The sequence below is a fragment of the Electrona antarctica genome (assembly GCF_951216825.1).
Source record: "Electrona antarctica genome assembly, chromosome: 22".
Lineage (NCBI taxonomy): Eukaryota > Metazoa > Chordata > Actinopteri > Myctophiformes > Myctophidae > Electrona > Electrona antarctica.
The window spans coordinates 22492335-22511986 of NC_136805.1; the positions used below are offsets into that span (position 1 = coordinate 22492335).

The 19652-nt window shown below is 41.6% G+C and overlaps 1 protein-coding gene across 1 annotated transcript; it reads right to left on the bottom strand.

Annotated features, from left to right (window-relative positions):
- Positions 1–13683: 13683 nt before the first annotated feature.
- Positions 13684–18395, bottom strand: msrb1b (methionine sulfoxide reductase B1b). The gene is made up of 4 exons (XM_079492718.1): positions 18198–18395; positions 17802–17944; positions 16499–16616; positions 13684–15002 (listed from the first exon to the last, which is right to left on the bottom strand). The coding sequence occupies exons 1-4, from the start codon at positions 18253–18255 to the stop codon at positions 14983–14985; spliced, it is 339 nt and encodes a 112-aa protein (XP_079348844.1). The 5' UTR covers positions 18256–18395; the 3' UTR covers positions 13684–14982.
- Between the last annotated feature and the right edge of the window lie 1257 nt (positions 18396–19652).

Genomic DNA, 19652 nt, shown 5'->3' on the forward strand with positions numbered 1-19652 from the left:
TATGAGACACAGACCGAGTAGAAATAAATTGTGCTATTTTATCATAACATTAGTGAGGACCAATTATATGAACATAGCTTGAAAAGTGGTGAAGTGGTCCTTTTATGTTTTATCCTTTGATACTGAGAGAGAAGAGCTGGGTAAAAGAGCAAGAAAAGCTCTGCAGACAGCTTTGCCTTGGGGAGGGTCATTAACACTTAATGACGCTGACCTCACAGTAGATATCTATGGATGACCCTTTGACCTCCCTACTGCATATTAAAGCTCTCCCTCCCAAGTGACCCAAGTCCCTAACCAGCTTAATGCTTAGAGACAGGGACGTTGTCCTATTGGGGATATACAGTTATTAAAGTCAATTGCCTATGACAACTAAAACTGTGCAGGTATGAAAAACATACATTCTGGTAATCTAAAAGAATGACAAATGTTAAATAAATAAATACATGAAAATCTGTTTCTGAAATCTTTACCGTCATCACCACTCATGACTCATGACTCAAATCAGTCAATTGTGTTTATTAAATGCTCCTCCACAGAGAGCAGCAGTGAACATAGCAGTTGCTTCAAATTAATATACTGTAGGTCGGATATACCGCAATACTGCATGTACAGTATACACATTTATATTTCCAACGATTCTATACCCCAGCACCCCCCCCCCCCCCCCCCCTCCCCCCAAACTTTCCAAAGGGTAAATTAGATGCCAGTCCACCTAGCAGATGTCTAGGGAGTCAGGTCTCCTCTTGTGTATTGGGCTACTTCTCTTTAAAAAAGTCACTGAGGGTCGGATCAGATGGAGTCTCCAGTTCCCTCCTGCTGCTGCTGACGCTGAGAAGATGATGTGGCGTCTTGGGGGGGCGCGATCGTCTTACAGCTGCTCAGGTTCATCTAAGGCAAATGATCGATGTAAAACGACCAAAGACAACTTCTCTCTTCCGGGTAGAAAAGTGATCCCCCCCCCCTTAAAACGCTCAAATGCCTTCTCTGTACTTTGTGACCTTTTTTGGTTGTCGTCATCTTATGAAACAAACCGCGTGAGGAGCGATGAGCAGCTTGCAAGACCCTGGCAGTGACAGATGCTTCAGGCCATCAGATGCTGGCTCTGTGTTTTTCTCTCTCTGAATGTTATCCCTTTGGTATGAGGGATGGATCATCGTGCTACATTATCTCCAGTGATTACCGGGAGCAGATCGGAGACAATGTCCTCTTCCTGTGTACTGGTGGGAGAAGAGGCTGCAGTTAATTCCCACATTGGACTCTGAAGAGATGAGAACATAATATCACATCTCGGCCCTCTGGGGGGTGAGGTGGGCTGGGGGGGGGGGGGGTCGGACGGAGGGAGCAGATCACCTCCCCGAGTCTCATTATTTAATATCAGAGCGCTTTGCAGAGAGAGGCTGCCGAGAGGTCAGAGATTTATGGCCAGCGTTCAATAAGGGCTGTGTCACACACAGCACGCACGAGAACACGAACACCCGCATGCACATGGTCCACGTAGGCATGTTAATGTAGATGTACATGGCAAGACAGACAGAGTGGGACACAGAGTGAAAGAGAGAGAGAAATAGAGAGTTGGAAAATGGCATAGAATCTGAGGGAAAGAGAAAGACATGGGGGAGAGACTCCAGTGTCCAGCTTAAGTGAGGATATCCAAAGAAAATGTAAGATTCGAAACATGAGTTTGCTGTTGTTTCCCACATTGGGAAAAGATCACCCACTGTACTGTAACTACAGAAAGTATGAATCAAAAGTGCAAAATCTCAGCATACTGACAACATATAATCAACATAATTTATCTCTTATTACAAAAAAATATCACATTTGTCCAAACATGATGGACATCATTTGGAAATATTATTTGTCATCCTGAGACAAATACCCTGACTAAACACAGTACATCACGTTGACATGCTGTACTTTGGGGATTAAGATGAACCATAAACTGACAAAGACATTTGTCATGTTATTTATGCCATTTCTCCAAATGCACACATTAGCACACATCACATGTTAAAGCACTCGAAAGCAAATCAGTACAATTATTTTGCCCATTCATTTTATTTATTTGACAAACCACTGCACTGATGTCACCAATATACAGTAGCCTACATACCTTGTGGTCAACAGGGGAAATCTCATACAACAGTAGGCATACAGTACTGGCCTGGCACGCATACCTAAGACTAAAAGGCCAAGAGAAATGCATTGTAACTAACTACTCATGAATGCTTATAAATAAGGTGGTGGAGGCTTATAAACTTCATTATAAACTGAGGTATAGACAAAGGTTGTTTCAAATAGACCTTTTTACTTTAAGATGTTATCTTAGGGACATAAAAAGAGAGAACCCTTTCCTACAAAAACGCTCACAATAATCGTATCGCAGAGATTTTAATTCATCGTGAAATTGTCCTCCGTCATACTCTAGGATGAATTAGCTTTTGTTGAGCTGCAAATTCAGTACCACTTAAAGCCTGTACTTGATTAAACGGACCTGTAAAGAGTGCATTTGGTACACCCTTATTTCACACTACACAAATAGATTCGCCAAAAATAGTAGATCTACAAGCTCACAACGAGTTGTAGATCGGCTAATTTTAGCAAACGTTCCCCCCAGAATAGGGATGCTGGGGGAAAATGCAAATATCTACCTAGCCTATATCTACCAGTAAGATGGCCTAAAGGGCAAGGTCGCACTGAAACAACAGTTCTGGGAACGCCCATATATGGCTTTTATTGACGTTTTCGAGCCGGGTAGGGCGTAAAATGTGTGCTAATTAGTAAGGCAGGAGGGGCCTGGCCTTACATCGAGAGGAAGGACGGAAAGGATCAACATATGGAATGTCAGAACAACATGGTGTCCGACTGTCCGTGAGGTCAGATGTAGAGTTGCTGGGCGGCTCCATATATGCAGATCTAGGTGATGATCCAGTCTTCTCCATGTATGCCTATCGAGGGTTTGATGAAGTCAGGGTCGTGATCTTCAGAGCGTGTCACGAGGCGTGACGGACTGACTGACATCTATGCTGTTAGGTTCCCAGGACGAGAACCAGGACCATACATTCTGTAAGCCAGGGGCCATAATATACTCCATACACTGTACGCAGGCATCCATTGTGCCAGAGACAGTGCAATCAGACACTTCACACTCGCGGGGATCGATGCCAAGCTTGGATGACCATAATCCTCCCACTATCTGACAGACTGATACTAAGACACAGGTAATAGAGCACGTCGTAACCAGCACATGCACAGCCTTCGGAAGCGTGATCAATAAAGAGCTAAAAGAACAGGTAATATGATATTGATGGACTCGCAAAAGGAAGGGATTGAGGAGGGTGAGCAGATGCATGTTTGTCTGTATGTTTCAGTATCTCTGTGTGTGTGTGTGTGTGTGTGTGTGTGTGTGTGTGTGTGTGTGTGTGTGTGTGTGTGTGTGTGTGTGTGTGTGTGTGTGTGTGTGTGTGTGTGTGTGTGTGCCTTTTGTGGTCGACCATGCATGCATACGTATCACCTTTTTACTACACGCAAATGTGTCTTCACACAACACAACACACCAATGCATTCATAACAGCCAAGTGCTCAGCCACAGCTATAACCCAGAGTTCATCAATCTGATTGGACTAGTCATGAAACCAAATGGAAATCGATAAGATGGACATTATGTTGTCAGTATGAATACTTCATTGGCACTTACTTAAGAGAGGGTCACTACATTGTATGGCTCTCTTAAAATAAATAATAGATGGAAAATGTGTCCCTGTGACCACTGACTGCCTACTGTATGTGTTGACACGATGGTCAAACTGCCTCGCTGATATGATGGTTCTGTGTATACAGTGCCACTGTGGGAACATATTGTCTTGGTGTTGGTGATGTTGCTTTGTGCTATACTGTATGTGTTTTTCTGTTGGAACAGACTGAAAATGAATATCTCTGAGGGGATAATAAAGACTATTAAGACTAAGCCCAAAGGGCGTAGACCCCTTTTGTTTTGGTGAAAATTCCGCCATTTTTGCAGTTTTGGCAGTTCTGTCTTCTGTGCTATCGTTTTTCACGAAATTCGGCAGAGGTCCGTGAGGATCCCTCAGGAACTGAAGCTCACACTCATTCGTCAAAAGACCTCTGACCTTTAGATCTCTCGATGAGTAAATTGTTATGATTTGCTCTATCCACTTTTCGGCCCTTTTTTGGCCACGTCACAGAAATTCTGGTGACTCTGGTTACGAGACTATACAGCTTTGAGGGGTGCTCTTATCATCATACATCATCTCATTCTGACCAATCACAATTTGCGTCACTTTTCATCTTCACTTTTCTGCCCTCACTTTTGTCTTCAATGTTTGTGTTTACACAATTTACACAAACCCGGAAAGCTGGGCATAGGAGGGGCTAACGCCCCTCAAAAACTGACGTCATCTCAGAAGTCACAGAAATGAGCATGTTCGGGCTGACCTAGGGCCTGGGTAAAATCCACATGGGCAAGCCCATTTGTGATGATTTGACTGGCTGAGCACGGAATGTGATGATGTATGATGATAAAGAGTCCCTCACTTCACACAAGTGTGATATTTATTTATTATTACTTGTCAAATAATTTCAGTCATCAATGTTTCATAGCTCATTGTGTATATTGCGTATAGCTTTTTTCTTTTGGGGATTGACCCCGTATTATAGCTGCTTAGTTGCAACTATATTTATTATTATTGTGCAAGCAGAGCACGCAGGTATATTGCGCAAGCAGAGCGCACAGGTACTGCAATCGGCTGGATATGTCGATGTTGTCCACCGGCCAATAAGGGACCACCATTCCTGATGACATAACTAAGGTACGTTTGGTGATCGGCTGCGTATGTATGTATGCAAGTTGGCACATCGACAGAGTGCATTTCTAGTTATTATTATTATTATTATTTATTTATTTTTATAGTTACAAACTTTTGTTTTACAAATATTTTGTTTTATGCCATTTGCCTGCTGTAAAATTGGCATAGTTTTCCATTCAGTGCAGAATTTGGTAAATAAATAAGTCGTAAATAGTCATTTTGTTATGTACGTATAAGCCTATACTATAAAATCTGGATTGTTAATTTAAAACCAAATTAGGGTTTTAATGCTGTGTAGCCTTTCTCTGTCTAGAACTCTAGATCAAGCCAGTCGGTCTTGAAGGATTAAAGAGGTCATACTAGTGACATCCTTTCTAAATGTATAGTTATTCCGGAATGGTCATGGAAGCCAAAAGCCAGAGCAGAATAACAGAGGCACAGCAGTGGTGGTCCAAAGTAGACAGTAAAGGAGAAAGTGTCCTAAAGGTGAAAGTAAAGTGACCAGATATAAACATGGGAAGATGAGCCCCATGACAACCATTTTAAAGTTGGACACAGAGACGGTGACTGGACAGAGGGGTCACATTTAAATGACCAAACATAACACCACCCACAGTCAGAGAGGGTGAAGGTGACTATGTAATGCATTTTGGTCCAAGAAAAAATCTCAAATAGCTCGACACACAGAAATGTGACTGAAACGGTGGCACCTCTGATAGTACGGAGGACCAAATATACCGGACCAGACAGCGCACTTGCTCTGATGGAGCCGTTAGGTGTTGGTCAATGCTGTAGGTCTCTAAACTAACCTGTCAGATCCCTGGCCTGACAGCTGATTTAAGACCACTGCCATTGCCCACTGACCTCTCCCAGCCACCAAGCAACATGCTCTCACTTTACATGCCATGTCATTCTTTATCTTTATTAGTCAAGTAGTTGCTACTGTACCCAAGAATATTCAAACTGAAGGTTTCAATTCCAGGTGGTCTCACCACATTGAGAACACGCATCTGAATGACTCATAAAGAAAAATTATGATGTTAGGAATTAGTTTTGCATGTTACGCAGCGACAACTCGGCATTAACTGATTAACACAACACTACCGACAAAGTACACTGACACACAGGACTCATAGTGTGACAAGAAGTTGGCGAACACACAGTATAGAACAAATTAGACAGCAGACACTGAGTCAAGTTACAGCCTGATTTGAACTCAGTAAAATGTACTGACATACAGTACATGGCCTCTCCTTCATTCATCTGAAAATACTTTGAGTCACTAACTCGTTCAGTCTGCCAGCTATTAGGCAAGTCAATCAGGCAACATAAGCCATTTCCCCTGTTCACCATTCACTGTTTGAGACCTGACATGTACTAATCCATGTTCTAGTCTTCACCCTGCTGAACAGAAGATTTTCTGCTTCCATTTTCATCAAGATTTATCTTAAGATATTTTGTCAAAGGGTTGATGTTCTGTTCCGTTGGTAGGCTCTGGCTCTATGGGGCTGGCAGACTAACTTCTCTCTGTGTGTTCCCAGTTCTCCACCACACTATGGATCCCCAAGGGCTAGACTGGTTATTATTGGGGAAGGATGGCTCTTCCCAGTTACATTCCCCTTGCACTGTAACACACATACACACACACTTGAGCGGACGCACGCACAAGTGCGCACACATACACACTCGTATGAAAATACATGGCATAAAGACACACATACACAACCATACACCCACACACAGGCTATGCTGGTCTCTGGAATGACTGCCGAGTCCCAGATCCACACTAATGCAGTATGGTAAATGACAGCCTGGTTGGGACTGGGCCCATAATTCGTTCCATTCCTTTTTATTAAGCTTGTAGCCACACTGTTATTAGTGCTTGGTGAAGAGAGTTGTGCACTGCAACAGCAAGATGTCTTCCATATGTGATGTTACAGCACAAGCATCCCATAGAGAGAGAGAGAGAGAGAGAGAAAGAGCTGGGAGAGGCCAATGAGATGAGACCTTTTAATTGCAAGTTTAATTTTAAACGACCTACATTAAGTATCACTGAAAGGGAAATGTTAAGTCTCTTGTAAGTATCTAATGCACTGCTACATGATGATTTCCATGCAAGGAACCAAACGGTTCTATATGACTCTGATTTTCTTTTCCTGCTCCTGGAAGAAATCATGCAATGACTCACTTTGGGGTAATATTCTTTGAGTGGCTCCAATTTGGGACTCATGTTGGTGGCAACTGGCAAGTAAGACTGAGGTCAAACGCTTGTTGGGAGGCAGAGAGTGGCCATGACAGACATGAGACAATAAACACTCAAAGGAATGGGAAACACTTCTTAAACCATATACTTCATTGGAATACGAGACTGCTCGCCCCTTTACCAACTCGCCCCGGGCGTACAGCCGGCGGAACAGCGCGGCCTGGTATTCCTAAAGTAATCTAAGTAAATTATGCTTAAACGGTTAAACCTAACCTTATTCCTAACCTCAACCTCAGTAAAACGATGCCTAAACCTAACCCTATTCCTAAACTTAACCTCAGTAAAACGAAGCCTAACCCTAAACGTATTTCTAACCTTATTCTCAGTAAAACAAAATAAAGAATACAAGAACCGCCGCACCGAGCTGCCGGCGTGAGGTCGGCGGAAATAAACTGGGGCGAGTTGGCAAAGGGGCGAGATGACCTGTTACCCTTCATTGAATGGAGTCCTACAATGGTCTATAAGCCCCCTCCCTTTCCCGCTCCACCAAATCTCTTTGCTGGACATAGCCGATCTATAACATGTGTTGTAAGCTTGCAGATCGTCATTTCCACAGAATGTTCGCCTCAGAATAGGGATGCTAGGGTTCATGTGGTTAATACAATATAAGTCCTTCAAGTGCAAAGTATCACAGTGTTATATTCCATGCAGTCTCAGTGCAGGAACCTGTGCCCCCTGTCTATTGCAAGCTCCTGATGGGTCACCAGAGACTGCAGCGGATAACCTAGAATACAGATCAACTACACAGAGGCTTGCGATGTCTCTTGCAGATTAATGGTTCTCTGACTTGTGCTATACATCAGCCTGGGCTATACAGAGGACACCTAATGACTCTCTGCCAGGACCTCCACAGCCTGGGCTATACAGAGGACACCTAATGACTCTCTGCCAGGACCTCCTGCACAACCTCAGAGGAGCAGGATTTATCCTGTGCAGCACTGACAGCAGAGATGTATTGTAAATGGCAAGAGAAGAAAAGCTGTGAGTGCGTCTGTGTTTGCGCGTCAGACAGACAAGCAGGGTTCGATTGTAAGTGGTTAAGGAGCATATACTAGATTTTGATGCCTGACAGCAAGTACATAAAATAATTATACATTTTGCCCAAAATAGGATGCCAACCTTCATTTTTATGTGACATTATCAAACAAATATCAAAATTTCCACAAAGTAAACGCAACGCATCTATCTATAAATGCACCATGTCTCTCTCTGTCTGTCTGTGTGTACGGCTGTAATGCTCGTAACTCGAGAACCATTCGCCCCACTGACTTCAAATTCGACACACACGTTCCACACCCTCACAGGGAGTGCAGTACCCGGTGTACCCACGGTTGTCCAGAACCGCCACAAAAGGCCTCTGCCCGGGCTCTGGACAGGGCCCCTGCCCAGGATCCATATATGGAGCTGGCCTGTTCTGACATCACAACACTCCATATTTGGCCATGCGTGACACAGAACTCCATATGTCTGTAATCCACGTAACTCGAGAACCGTTCGCCCCACCGACTTCAAATTCGACAACACGCGTTCCACACCCCCACAGGGAGTGCAGTGCCCAATGTCGAGGTGGTCGAACCCACGGTTGTCCAGAACCGCCACAAAAGGCCTCTGCCCGGGCTCTGGACAGGGCAGAGGCATAGATCTCCCTCCCATCCCCCCAGCATATTAACCCTGCAGACCATGCTTGAGAAGTCAGATAATATGAATGCATTTGCCGTGTTGAACATTTCAACCTACTTCTTAAACCTTGCAAGGGTGTTATTCTACTATCCCTGTCTAGCATTTACTTATACTTTACTATTTCGATTTCTTGTTACTTCTACTCTAATACATCCAAGAGGCAAATATACTTTTTATTTCATAGCTTCAGATTTGCATTAATAATTAATCTTATTCTTAGTCAAAAGTCTACAAGCTCACAACACGGTGTGACCTTGTAGATTGGTTACGACTAGCTGAAGTTTAAAATAATTATGTCTTGAGTCATAATTCAGCTCCGTATGGCTTGAGTCATGATCAATAATTATAACAGTCCAATAAAATGGCATATATGATTCTGAATACGTGAATAAGAGTAAGTACTTTTTTCTTAGTTTGCCTTGGCATCAGCGGTATTTTTAAATATAGTGAGTTAATAATAGTGAGTATTATGTGTAGTCTCTTCTATCTGAATGTATGCTCTGTGATGCCCCGTTGCACTACACTACTACTTCTGTACTTTGTCAGTAGCGATGCACTTAATTGTTTAATATTGGGGCTGTCTCTACACAGCATGCCAAAGCAAATTCCTCCTATGAACCTCATATTTGGCAGGAAAGTATTTCTGATTCTGATTCTAATTAAGATGGTCAACTGACCGCCCAGAACCATGCTCCCCCTACCACTGCCACAAAAAAAGAAGAAAAATAGTATACACAAAAAGATTTAAGCATGAATTAGCAGAACAGTGAAGTTATAAAGCTGTGTCTGTAATAGACTGTCAAAGTGTAAAGTTGGTCGCAGTGGTAGAATAAGTACTAGAGTACATTTTGCACTTAAGTAAAAGTATCAATACCACTATGTATAAATACTCTTTTAAAGTAAAATTCCTGCAGTCGCTTACGGTAAGACAGCTAACAAGATACACTTCTTTATTTTAAAGGCAGCCATTACAACTAAGGCTTTAGATTTAAATACCATTTAAAATGGGTATTACGGCATTTTACTTTAGAACGACACAAATCACATTTTAAACACCTCAGCTACAGTTTTCCAGTGACGAGCAGCTTGATGCTTTGTTTTACAGTGAAAATCAGCCTCATATACACACTGCACACCATGTAAACTCATCATGTAAAAACAGTATCACTGCAATAATTGAAGAATCAGCTATTGAAAGACATTATTGTTACAAGCGTGAAGCGGTGTCCAGCCACATTCCCCCTCTGTTCATGGGGCGATATTCCAGGATAAAATGGATTCATTGTTCAGTGGAATATACGGAGCAGAGAAATGAAAGCTTCTGTTTCATATATCACTCTGAAATAATTGAACAAATGTGTTTTTCCTTTCGTATTTGCAGGGGGGGGGGGGACTTCAAAGTCTCCTTTTTTATTTTGGGGGTAAAAAATGGAAATTTGGGGTCACATTCAGAGCAAGATATTTCTGTCAGGGCTTGTCAGAGGAGAACACCCTAAACATTCTGCGTTCTGAAGATGTCTGTGATGGGCACAGACAGCAGGATAGACTTTGATGTTGTTGAAATATAGCTATGGGTTTTTCCACAGTAAAGATGACGAATGAACGAAAAGGTTTCTGGGTAACGTTACAAGTGACAGTTGCAGTATATCAAGCTGAATTTTGGTACAAGTGAAGTGGATAACCAGAGTATCTGACTTGATGCTAAATGCTGTACACATACGCACGTACGCACGCACTCATGTTGAGTAAAACAATACTATACTGTTTTCCACATAAAAATAACTCATAACCAAAAGCACAGCATATCACAGTAGCATTATGACATCCTGAAGGTTAGGCTCACATAGATAGTAAGGCTGTAACAGTATAGGTAATATATGGCAGTATACAGACTTTTAGACCTTTCAAATTAAGGTCTTAGAAAGCAGGGGAGCAGCCTGAAATGCGGGGCCCCATTACAACATATACTGGATCCCAGTGTCTGTATGTTAAATCATATAATAATCTATAAAACATGGCATTTCTGAGGGCCCCTGTTAGCTCAGGGCCCTTGGACTCTTTCTAACTTTTCAACTCGTTTGGCGCCAGTGTCAGAATGTAATACAGCCATGACATCACTTAGTTAGTTTGAAATAAATGTAATTTATTGTACAAACTAAATGTGTGTTTGAATTTGAAACAATTCTTGCCACTGGCTAAATGCTCTTACAGTTATTTTCCACTGGAAATATTTTCTCTATAGGCCTCTTATATTAAGTTATAGTTTATTTAATTTGGCCATTGTCTGACCTTCTCAAGCATAGTCAAATCCTCACACAAGACAAAGTGAATAGTCACTACTACTTCTGAGGTTTTTCTTATTCTTACTTATGATTACTAAAATCAACATGTAATAGTTTGTTTTGGCAATTAATGTGTGTGTGTGTGTGTGTGTGTGTGTGTGTGTGTGTGTGTGTGTGTGTGTGTGTGTGTGTGTGTGTGTGTGTGTGTTGCCTTTTGCGGTCGACCATGCGTGCATACGTATCTTGGTTGATGCACCTTTTTACTACACGCAAATGTGTCTTCACACAGCACAACACACTAATGCATTCATAACAGCCAAGTGTGTGTAAATATTTATGAATTATGTTCCTATGATATGTTGGTAGTATCCATTTGCATGCAGCGTGAATTATATTGGCCCATACTCAATTTTGGCCAAGTATTTTATTTGCCTTTTATATCAGTTTTGTTCAGTTTTTCTATTGCTTTTTCTTTCAGTTTAGTTTTTCTCATTAGTTTTTATAAACAGTAATAGACAAAAATGAGGAACAATATACAATAAAACACATAAAAGGTGTCGTGTCAATAACATGGCCCAGTCTAGTCCCTCTGTAAGCTTCTATGACCTCAATGTTGTGTTATAATTGATGTGTGGATGGCTGACATCATACATAGTAATATCCTTGCCTTCTCTGCCCATGCTGCTTTTCAACAGCACGTTATTAACAATATTTAGGGCTTCCTCCAGTACCCTGCCAGCCTCACTGGTCATGGGGATGTAGAGACAGAGAGCATTGTTCTACCAAGGACCCCAGCTGGATTCAATGGATGACTACACACAGCCACAGCGGAACAGCAACGGCTAGCTAACTTGCTGGCTTGTCAGTCAGTCACACAGGTGGCAGGGAAATTACAGTGTACACAGACTTCTACATTTTGGACACGTTCCACTTCTGGAAGTCAATAAAGTCCGTCGTGACTCGTGGCCACTGCCAACCACTGCGAAAGCTATAGCTGAACGTTGGAGCTCGGTCTGTGCCAAAATGTTGTCACTGCTCATACAGAACAGTGTGTTTTAATTATCTGATTGAATAAAACAATTCTGATTGCTACCACTTGGTCTTTACAGAATATTGTTGCTATGGGGCTGCAGAAATACACCGGAGGGTTTTACTGCTCACAATAGGTCCATTGTCTGTGGCTCTGTGCATGTGCAAGTGTTTTCTGCCTGTGTGTGTCTGTTTTAGTGTGTAATTTAAAAGAAAATGTGTGTGTGTGTGTGTGTGTGTGTGTGTGTGTGTGTGTGTGTGTGTGTGTTCTTTTTTTCTCTTATTCAATAGAAGCATGAACTGCTGAGGATATTGTGTCTGCGGAGCAAAAGCAAAGAAACTTTACTCAGCTCTAACGAGTGCAAGTGCAAGTCCAAGTTTAGTCCGTTAAGCCATAGTGAGGTTGAAAGCCATTTGGAATACAGTTGGCAATGTGCAGAAGTGAATAGAGAAGGCATTTACTGTAGTATAGCAGTGCTCTGCAGTAGGGCCTTCGTATTGTTGCTCCAGTCAGTTCAACCACAAGTCATCTACGCTAATGTTTTGATGAACTCTCATAATTGCACACTACAAGAAGTGATATTTTGAAAGAAAACACGCTTCAAACTTAACTTGTCTGTGGTGAGACAGCGATTTTGTGTATGTTTGTGTGGGTATCAGCAGCTAAGAGTCCAGCACTCTGACATAGAATGTCCACATTGTGACAGACACCAACCAACAAGATCTACAAAGTGGACTGGTGGTTGTCTTTGTTTATATGTGAATCAAAGTGGTGTGTCTGTATGCGTGTGTATGTGACAAAGAAGTGTGTTCATGCCCTATTTTGTTTTTGTCTGTATAGAAACAAAGTGTGTGTGTATATACGGTATCTGTGTGTGTGTGTGTGTGTGGGTACCGGCATTGGTAATGATAGCTCTCAGTCTCAAGCCTGGCGGTCGGGCTACTCCTCTCAGCCTCAGGGCCTGTGCCAACCACCAGAGCCCAAAGAATATCGCTTGCAGCTGGGCCACAGACCGGGCCGGGCCCCTGCTACTAGTTCCTGAAACATCCAGACACCCGTAAGTTATGCAGTTTGCATTGAACATAAACGCAGAATGCATCCCCAACCGACTCATCAATACCCCAACCTACTTCCAAAGTAATGATAGGAAGTAAATAAAATACATACAGGTTTACCAATACATTAAACCACATCAGAATTATTATATTATATACATGTTGTACAGTAAGATGCCACAAATCAAATGGCAGTCTGATGATCTCACAATTCACTCAAAGAGATCCAAACCACAATATCTACAAGCATACAATTATATATCATTTAAACTTACACTGCTCTCATCCATTAGGATGATAGCACCATCTACTGGTCATGAACTCTATCTACCCCTTTTCTAATGACTGTAATTGTTGTACACATAATACACTAGATTATGTTTTGGGACAATTAATGTGATTATGATGAGTGTGCGTGTTTGCGCGCGCGCACACACACACACACACACACACACACACACACACACACACACACACCTGTACAACCAGGAGAAAGGCATGTACTGTATAATAAAATACGATTCATGAGTCATGACACAGCCTGTGGTCAAATTTTGTGGTCCTTTATTGTTGTTAATTTGATATCAGGAGTGGCACAGTAACTCTAAAGTACAAACTAAATATTTGTTTTCTTTGTCATTAAAATTGTTTACAGGGTTATACAAAACTATACTACAAAATAATGAATCGAAAACATTTATTGTACCAGTCGCCAAATCCCAGTACATGACAAACAGTGCTAATGGTCAGCAGCAAGTGGTTGATATACAGTGCAACGGGTATGTATGGCATTAGATTGCTATTGGAATAAAATATGAAGAAGCTCTTACATTTCCAGACAAGAGTATTCTAAATTAATACCGTAGACTTCTTGTGGTTAGAAGGCCCAATCAGTAAGTCCCGCATTCATATAAAGTATTACAACATTACATTTGAAACAGCAGATAAACCTTTTTCTTTTTTTCTCATTGACAGACACTTTCTCTCTAGACATCACGGCTCATGTTACAGATCTACAGTACAACAGCAATGCACATTTTGGTCAAAATAAACATTCAGAATGAAAGACTCAAAGCGGAAGAATCACATTGTTTTGGAATGGCACACTGGGCCTTTAAGACTAGTTTCTGAAGAAGCAAATCTTAAATAAGTAGGATTTAAATGAAGATGAACTCAAAATAAATTGATATCAAGCTAAAATTATATAGAACTCTTGAGAGATAAAGACAGTAAGAGCATTTTGTTAAAAAGATCCCTGGCTAATAAGCCTTATATGCCTAGGTATGGTGACAAACATTTTTTGGGGTAATTTTTCTTATTGTTTTTTTTAGGTTTTCTGACCTCAATTGCACCCAAAAAACTTGAAGTTTGAACATTCCGTTGATTTTCTGTGCTCTGGGGTTTTCTGAAAAATTAGGCTAAAAAAAGTGCTCTGATCTGCCTGTGGACTGTGATGTCACTGTCCACAAATCCCAATGGATTGTTTTCATTTCAGCTCAAAAGGCTTCAGAACACACAGAGACAACCCCAGACCACAGAAAATCCACTGAATGTTCAAAGTTCAGGTTGTTTGGGTGTAATTGAGGTCATAAAACCTAAAAGAAAAAAATAAATCAATGAGAATTAATGTCATGAAACCTTTAATCACCCTCTATAACAAAGGTTAAGAAAGAAAAACACCTTGGGAGGAGGGGATTCCCCTGTCTTCTGGACCGGTCAGATATTCATCGGTGCACAGGATGCACCTCTCTGGAACTTTCTCCTGTCCACTTCACCAACTGACCGGTTCTGTTCACTGGGTCCCCAACTAGACAAAACAGCTTTGTTTGGTTCATGAACTCGCCTGTTACTGCCTGTTGCCCTTATCTGGAATAGAGAGAATTATAGAAAGATTTTAACTCATTATGTGTGGAGCTCACTGAGGGGAAACTACCAATTCAGTGCGAGTAATGCAGAACATGTGATATAATACAGTAACATGCTGTAGCTGATATCTAAATTTAGCGAATGGGCTAAAATCTGTGTAGTAATCGGGATTGGCTTCCAAAACAGTAGGTTTGGAGTTGGACATATCAGCAGGTGGATATGTCTGAACTTCTGGCTACACGTGAATATGCTGTACAATTTGTAAATCAGTGTAATTGTAAACAGTTATTTGATGAATTTCAATCTTCACAGAAGTGCTGATTAATACAATGATACAGTTGGAGGCCATCGATATTGTCCTTTTCTTTTTGCTGAGGTTTGCGTGATCTGCGCAAAAGGACAGTTAACCCATTTTGGGCGGGAACCCCTTTTGGTGTTTTAAACATTATGTTATAATTTAGCTATTGAAAAATAGCAGATCTACAAGCTCATAGCGCGCGAGCTTGTAGGTCTGCTATTTTTGAAAAATCGTGAAAATATTTATTTCAGAAAACTGGAGGATTTAGAAGAATTTTTTTAAATTTTGAGGTCAGGCCTAAATGGGTCAAATGATAAGGGACAATATCGGTGGCACCCAACTGTACAACTTGTGAATAGGACATGTGTGGGAGATTGTTCTATCAAATGAAAGGATCTGGACTGGTCTGCACCAGGTATTTGCAAATCCATTACTACATGTGTGTGTTAACTCACACTCCTTACTAAGCTCTTAGAAAGTATGAATTATTTTCAAACTATCAATTTACCAAAACAGGTTGCACCACTGAAACTTAAGGAATGCTTTCAAGCGTTGGTAATGTGTAAATGCTTACTAAAATTCACTGGTCCTGTGAATACAATTGGAGCATTCAATAGTGAGTTGGGAGCACCCTCTGTTTTTGCAGTTTGGCTCAGCACCAAAAAAGTTGTTATTTTTTCTTTGAACGCTTACTTAAGCCATCATCAGTGTGTAGCTACAGTACAAATGTAACCAAATGGGTCCATTGGGTTCTGTTAAGCTTTAACAGAACTTCCAATGATAATGATTTTATTAACCTTGGCTGCATCACCTCACTGACCTCCATACCCACCCTTTATGTTCCCTTCTCCCTGCCCAAAGTGCACCCAGCCCTGTTACACTCACTACCGTCCTAGTCCTAGGTAAGGATTTTCCAAGTTTTTTTGCAATATCCCCTGACAGGCACGGTAAATAAGGTTGATGGATGCATTCAGAGTGCTATATTGGGAGATATTGGCACTCATTGCAATGCTTCCTAACCAATCATAATGTACGTTCAGAACTAACTGGTAAAATACAAAATTCAGTCTCTTTTCTGTGAACATTTATACAAAATGTATATGCTGCTGCTCAACATAAATAGCACAAGGGATAGTTACAGTACATCACATTAATATAATATATTACTTTGGTCATTTTGAATGGTAGAATACATTACCTTTATTAGGAACAAACTTAAGCGAGTGGCTGAATATTCAGAACCGCGAGAGGCCATCCTCTGGGCCATCGGTTAGAAACTGATGACCCAGCCCATTGCCACACTTGCCACACAGCACCTGAGGACATAATATGATCATATACATTAAATTAACATCATCGACACGTAACCCAACAAAGGCACAAATCCCAACAGAGGATGTTTTTCCAACAGCTGAAGAAATTCAACTGCTGCAGAAGATAGTGGTTGAGTTCCACGCAGCCATCATCAAGTCCGGCCTCCAACTGGTTTGCTGCCTGACCTACTGTAGCACTGCTAGAGCAGCACAATACTGTACGAGGAACATTTATACAATATTTAACATTTTAAGGTAATGAGTAGGCTACTACTAATGGATAGTGATTTACATGTACACTGATAACTGTGTGACAGCCCCCCATCACATGTGCTTAGTTAAGTGCAATTATTCAAATATATTCATTGCCCATTGCCATATGCCTCTAATGTTGATTTAGTTTTATATCATTTACTTTTCTTTTGTAATCATTTGTCAATATTGTTGTTATTCAGTATAATGCATTAACCAAATTCCTTAATTTCCTTAAGTGCAAATATAGGCAAATAAAAATAATTCTGATTCTGAATTATATGGAACATTGGGTGATTTTAACCAGTCCAGACTCCAGAGCACCCCATAGTAGAAAGTTGGTACCGATAAATGAAGAGGAATTAACTTAAACAAACGAATATCACAATACATTTATATTAGTAATAGGGTGAGCCTCAGCGTTGTGAAGTGCATCCCGAAGTACCACCTGTCCACCTCAGAAAATATTTGGCTCTCCAGTCTCCAAGTACCACCATAATAACTGATGTTAAAATACAGAAGCGTATACCTGCCCTTTTTGTTCCATTCTAATCAGCACAACTGATGATATTTCTAATGTGATTATTCCGTTCTGAAAATCTTCTATTAATGGCTAGGTGTGCTGTCATGCTCATTTCAGCACGGCTGGATAGCCTATTATTTTTATGCTTGGTCAGAAGAACTACCTGTAGTAATATTTTGTCTCCTTTTTTCGGCGGCGACTCTGTGTACAACCAGAGGGGGGCTCAAGTAAGTACCACCAGTGGTACTGTACCAGTGTTGGGATTCGGGAACCTATGTAGGCAATTTACAGGTTAGGCATTTCATCCTTGCAGAAGTGTCCTTGAGCATGGCACTGACTGCACACACGACACTGTAGCTGTATGAACATCACCTGCTATAACGTGCATGAGGAGTCAAGGACTGATGTCTCACCTTGAATGCAGTGAGTGTCTCCATTAGCTTTGTGACACTGTCCTCTGTGATGGTGTCGGTGAAAGCAGGCCAGGGGGAGGAGTGGGCATACTTGGACCGACTGGAGAACAGCGGGTGGTCACACGTGGAACACACATAGATACCTGGACACGGCGACGTTAATAAGTTAATAACTGATTAAAACAACCAGAAACAGCTTGGGCAAGGCTTATCCCCTTCACTACTAGCATAACATCGTGCTAAACGTCATTTTTCCAAATGTTTATGTTGAGTTAAAAGCACAAACATATAACTATTAACTGACCTAACTAATTCAATATTATTCAAGCGAAATATACTAATCATATTCCTGTCAGTGGCTGTGACATCACATAATCATACCATCTGCGTACTTGCCTGGTTTAAAATGATCCTTGTAGATCTCGTCACCACCAACAAATCGACAAAAAGACATTGTGCACTGACTGTGCAGTGCAGCTACTGTGAGCAGTGTCTCGTCAGTGTTTGTGTTTATCAGGACAGGGTCACCAGTCACCAGTAGTGCTCACCACCATCTCTATCAGTCTGCGAGGAGGAGAACCCACAGATTCCACACACGTGAGACGAGATTGGCAGCAGCCTATAATCCATTCCCCGCCCATTTCCGTCAACATAGCGTCAACTCGTGCGTCAACCGCCTCCACCACGCCCATTTAGTGTGTGTGTGTGTGTGTGTGTGTGTGTGTGAGTGTGTGTGTGTGTGTGTGTGTGTGTGTGTGTGTGCGTGTGTGTGCGCGCGCGTGCGTCGGCGTGTGCGTGTGTGTGCGCGCGCGAGAGAGAGAGTTTGATTGATTGATTGATTGATTGATTGATTGATTGAAAATGTTATTAACAGTTTGCAGAATTACAGTACATTTCAAGCACAAACTCAATACAAAGGCTGTTAACTGTGAGTGGACGACCCAATTAAGCATTACACTTGTTTACAACAGGGTCCACCATGTTCAAATCATCAAAACATTTAGAGACGTACAAATAGACACTTCTATATAGACAAAGAACAGTACAGGAATTCATCATAATGGAGGTAAAAAGGGAAAAGAAACATATACAGTGAGGGAAAAAGGGGGGGGGGGGGATTCAGATTTTACGGGGGCCAGTTTCGAATTGCAGCCATCCGTAGGTGCCCTTTGAGAGCGGTTTTGAAGGAGTCAAGGGATTCGCATGTCTTAATGACTGTTGGTAGGGCGTTCCACATTTTGGTGGCATAGGAGCGAAAAGAATTTAGTCCCTTGTTTGTGCCGAATCTGGGTTGAACATGATTCGTTGCACTCCCTCTGGTGTTGTGGGTGTGGACTTCGTTAACATTAAGGAAGTATCTACACAGGTACATGGGTATCTTGGTGGAGTATCGAATCTTGTGGACCAGACCCATTGCAAGATGCTGTACTCTGTCGCCGACCCTAAGCCATGCCAGTCTGTCAAAGTGGGCAGGGGTGAGGTGGGTTCGGGGGGTGAGGCCAAGTAGGAGCCTGACCAGTTTGTTTTGGGAGGTCTGGAGCCTAGTTTTAAGGGCCTTTGAGGTGCTGTGGTACCAGGAGGTGCATGCATAGTCAAAGAAGCCTTGTACAAGGGCTCCTGTTAAGGTCTTCAAGGTGTTTTTGTCGACCAGTGAGGAGATCCTGTAAAGGAATCTTGTTCTTTGGTTGACTTTTTTGATTACGTTGGTGGCCATTTTATCACCGGAAAGATTAGCCTCCAGGATGGAACCTAGGTAGGTAATTTCATCTTTTTTTTGTAAACTTTATTTTTTACATTTCTTCACATGACAATACACATGTATGCAAGAAAACACAAAACACACAAACATAT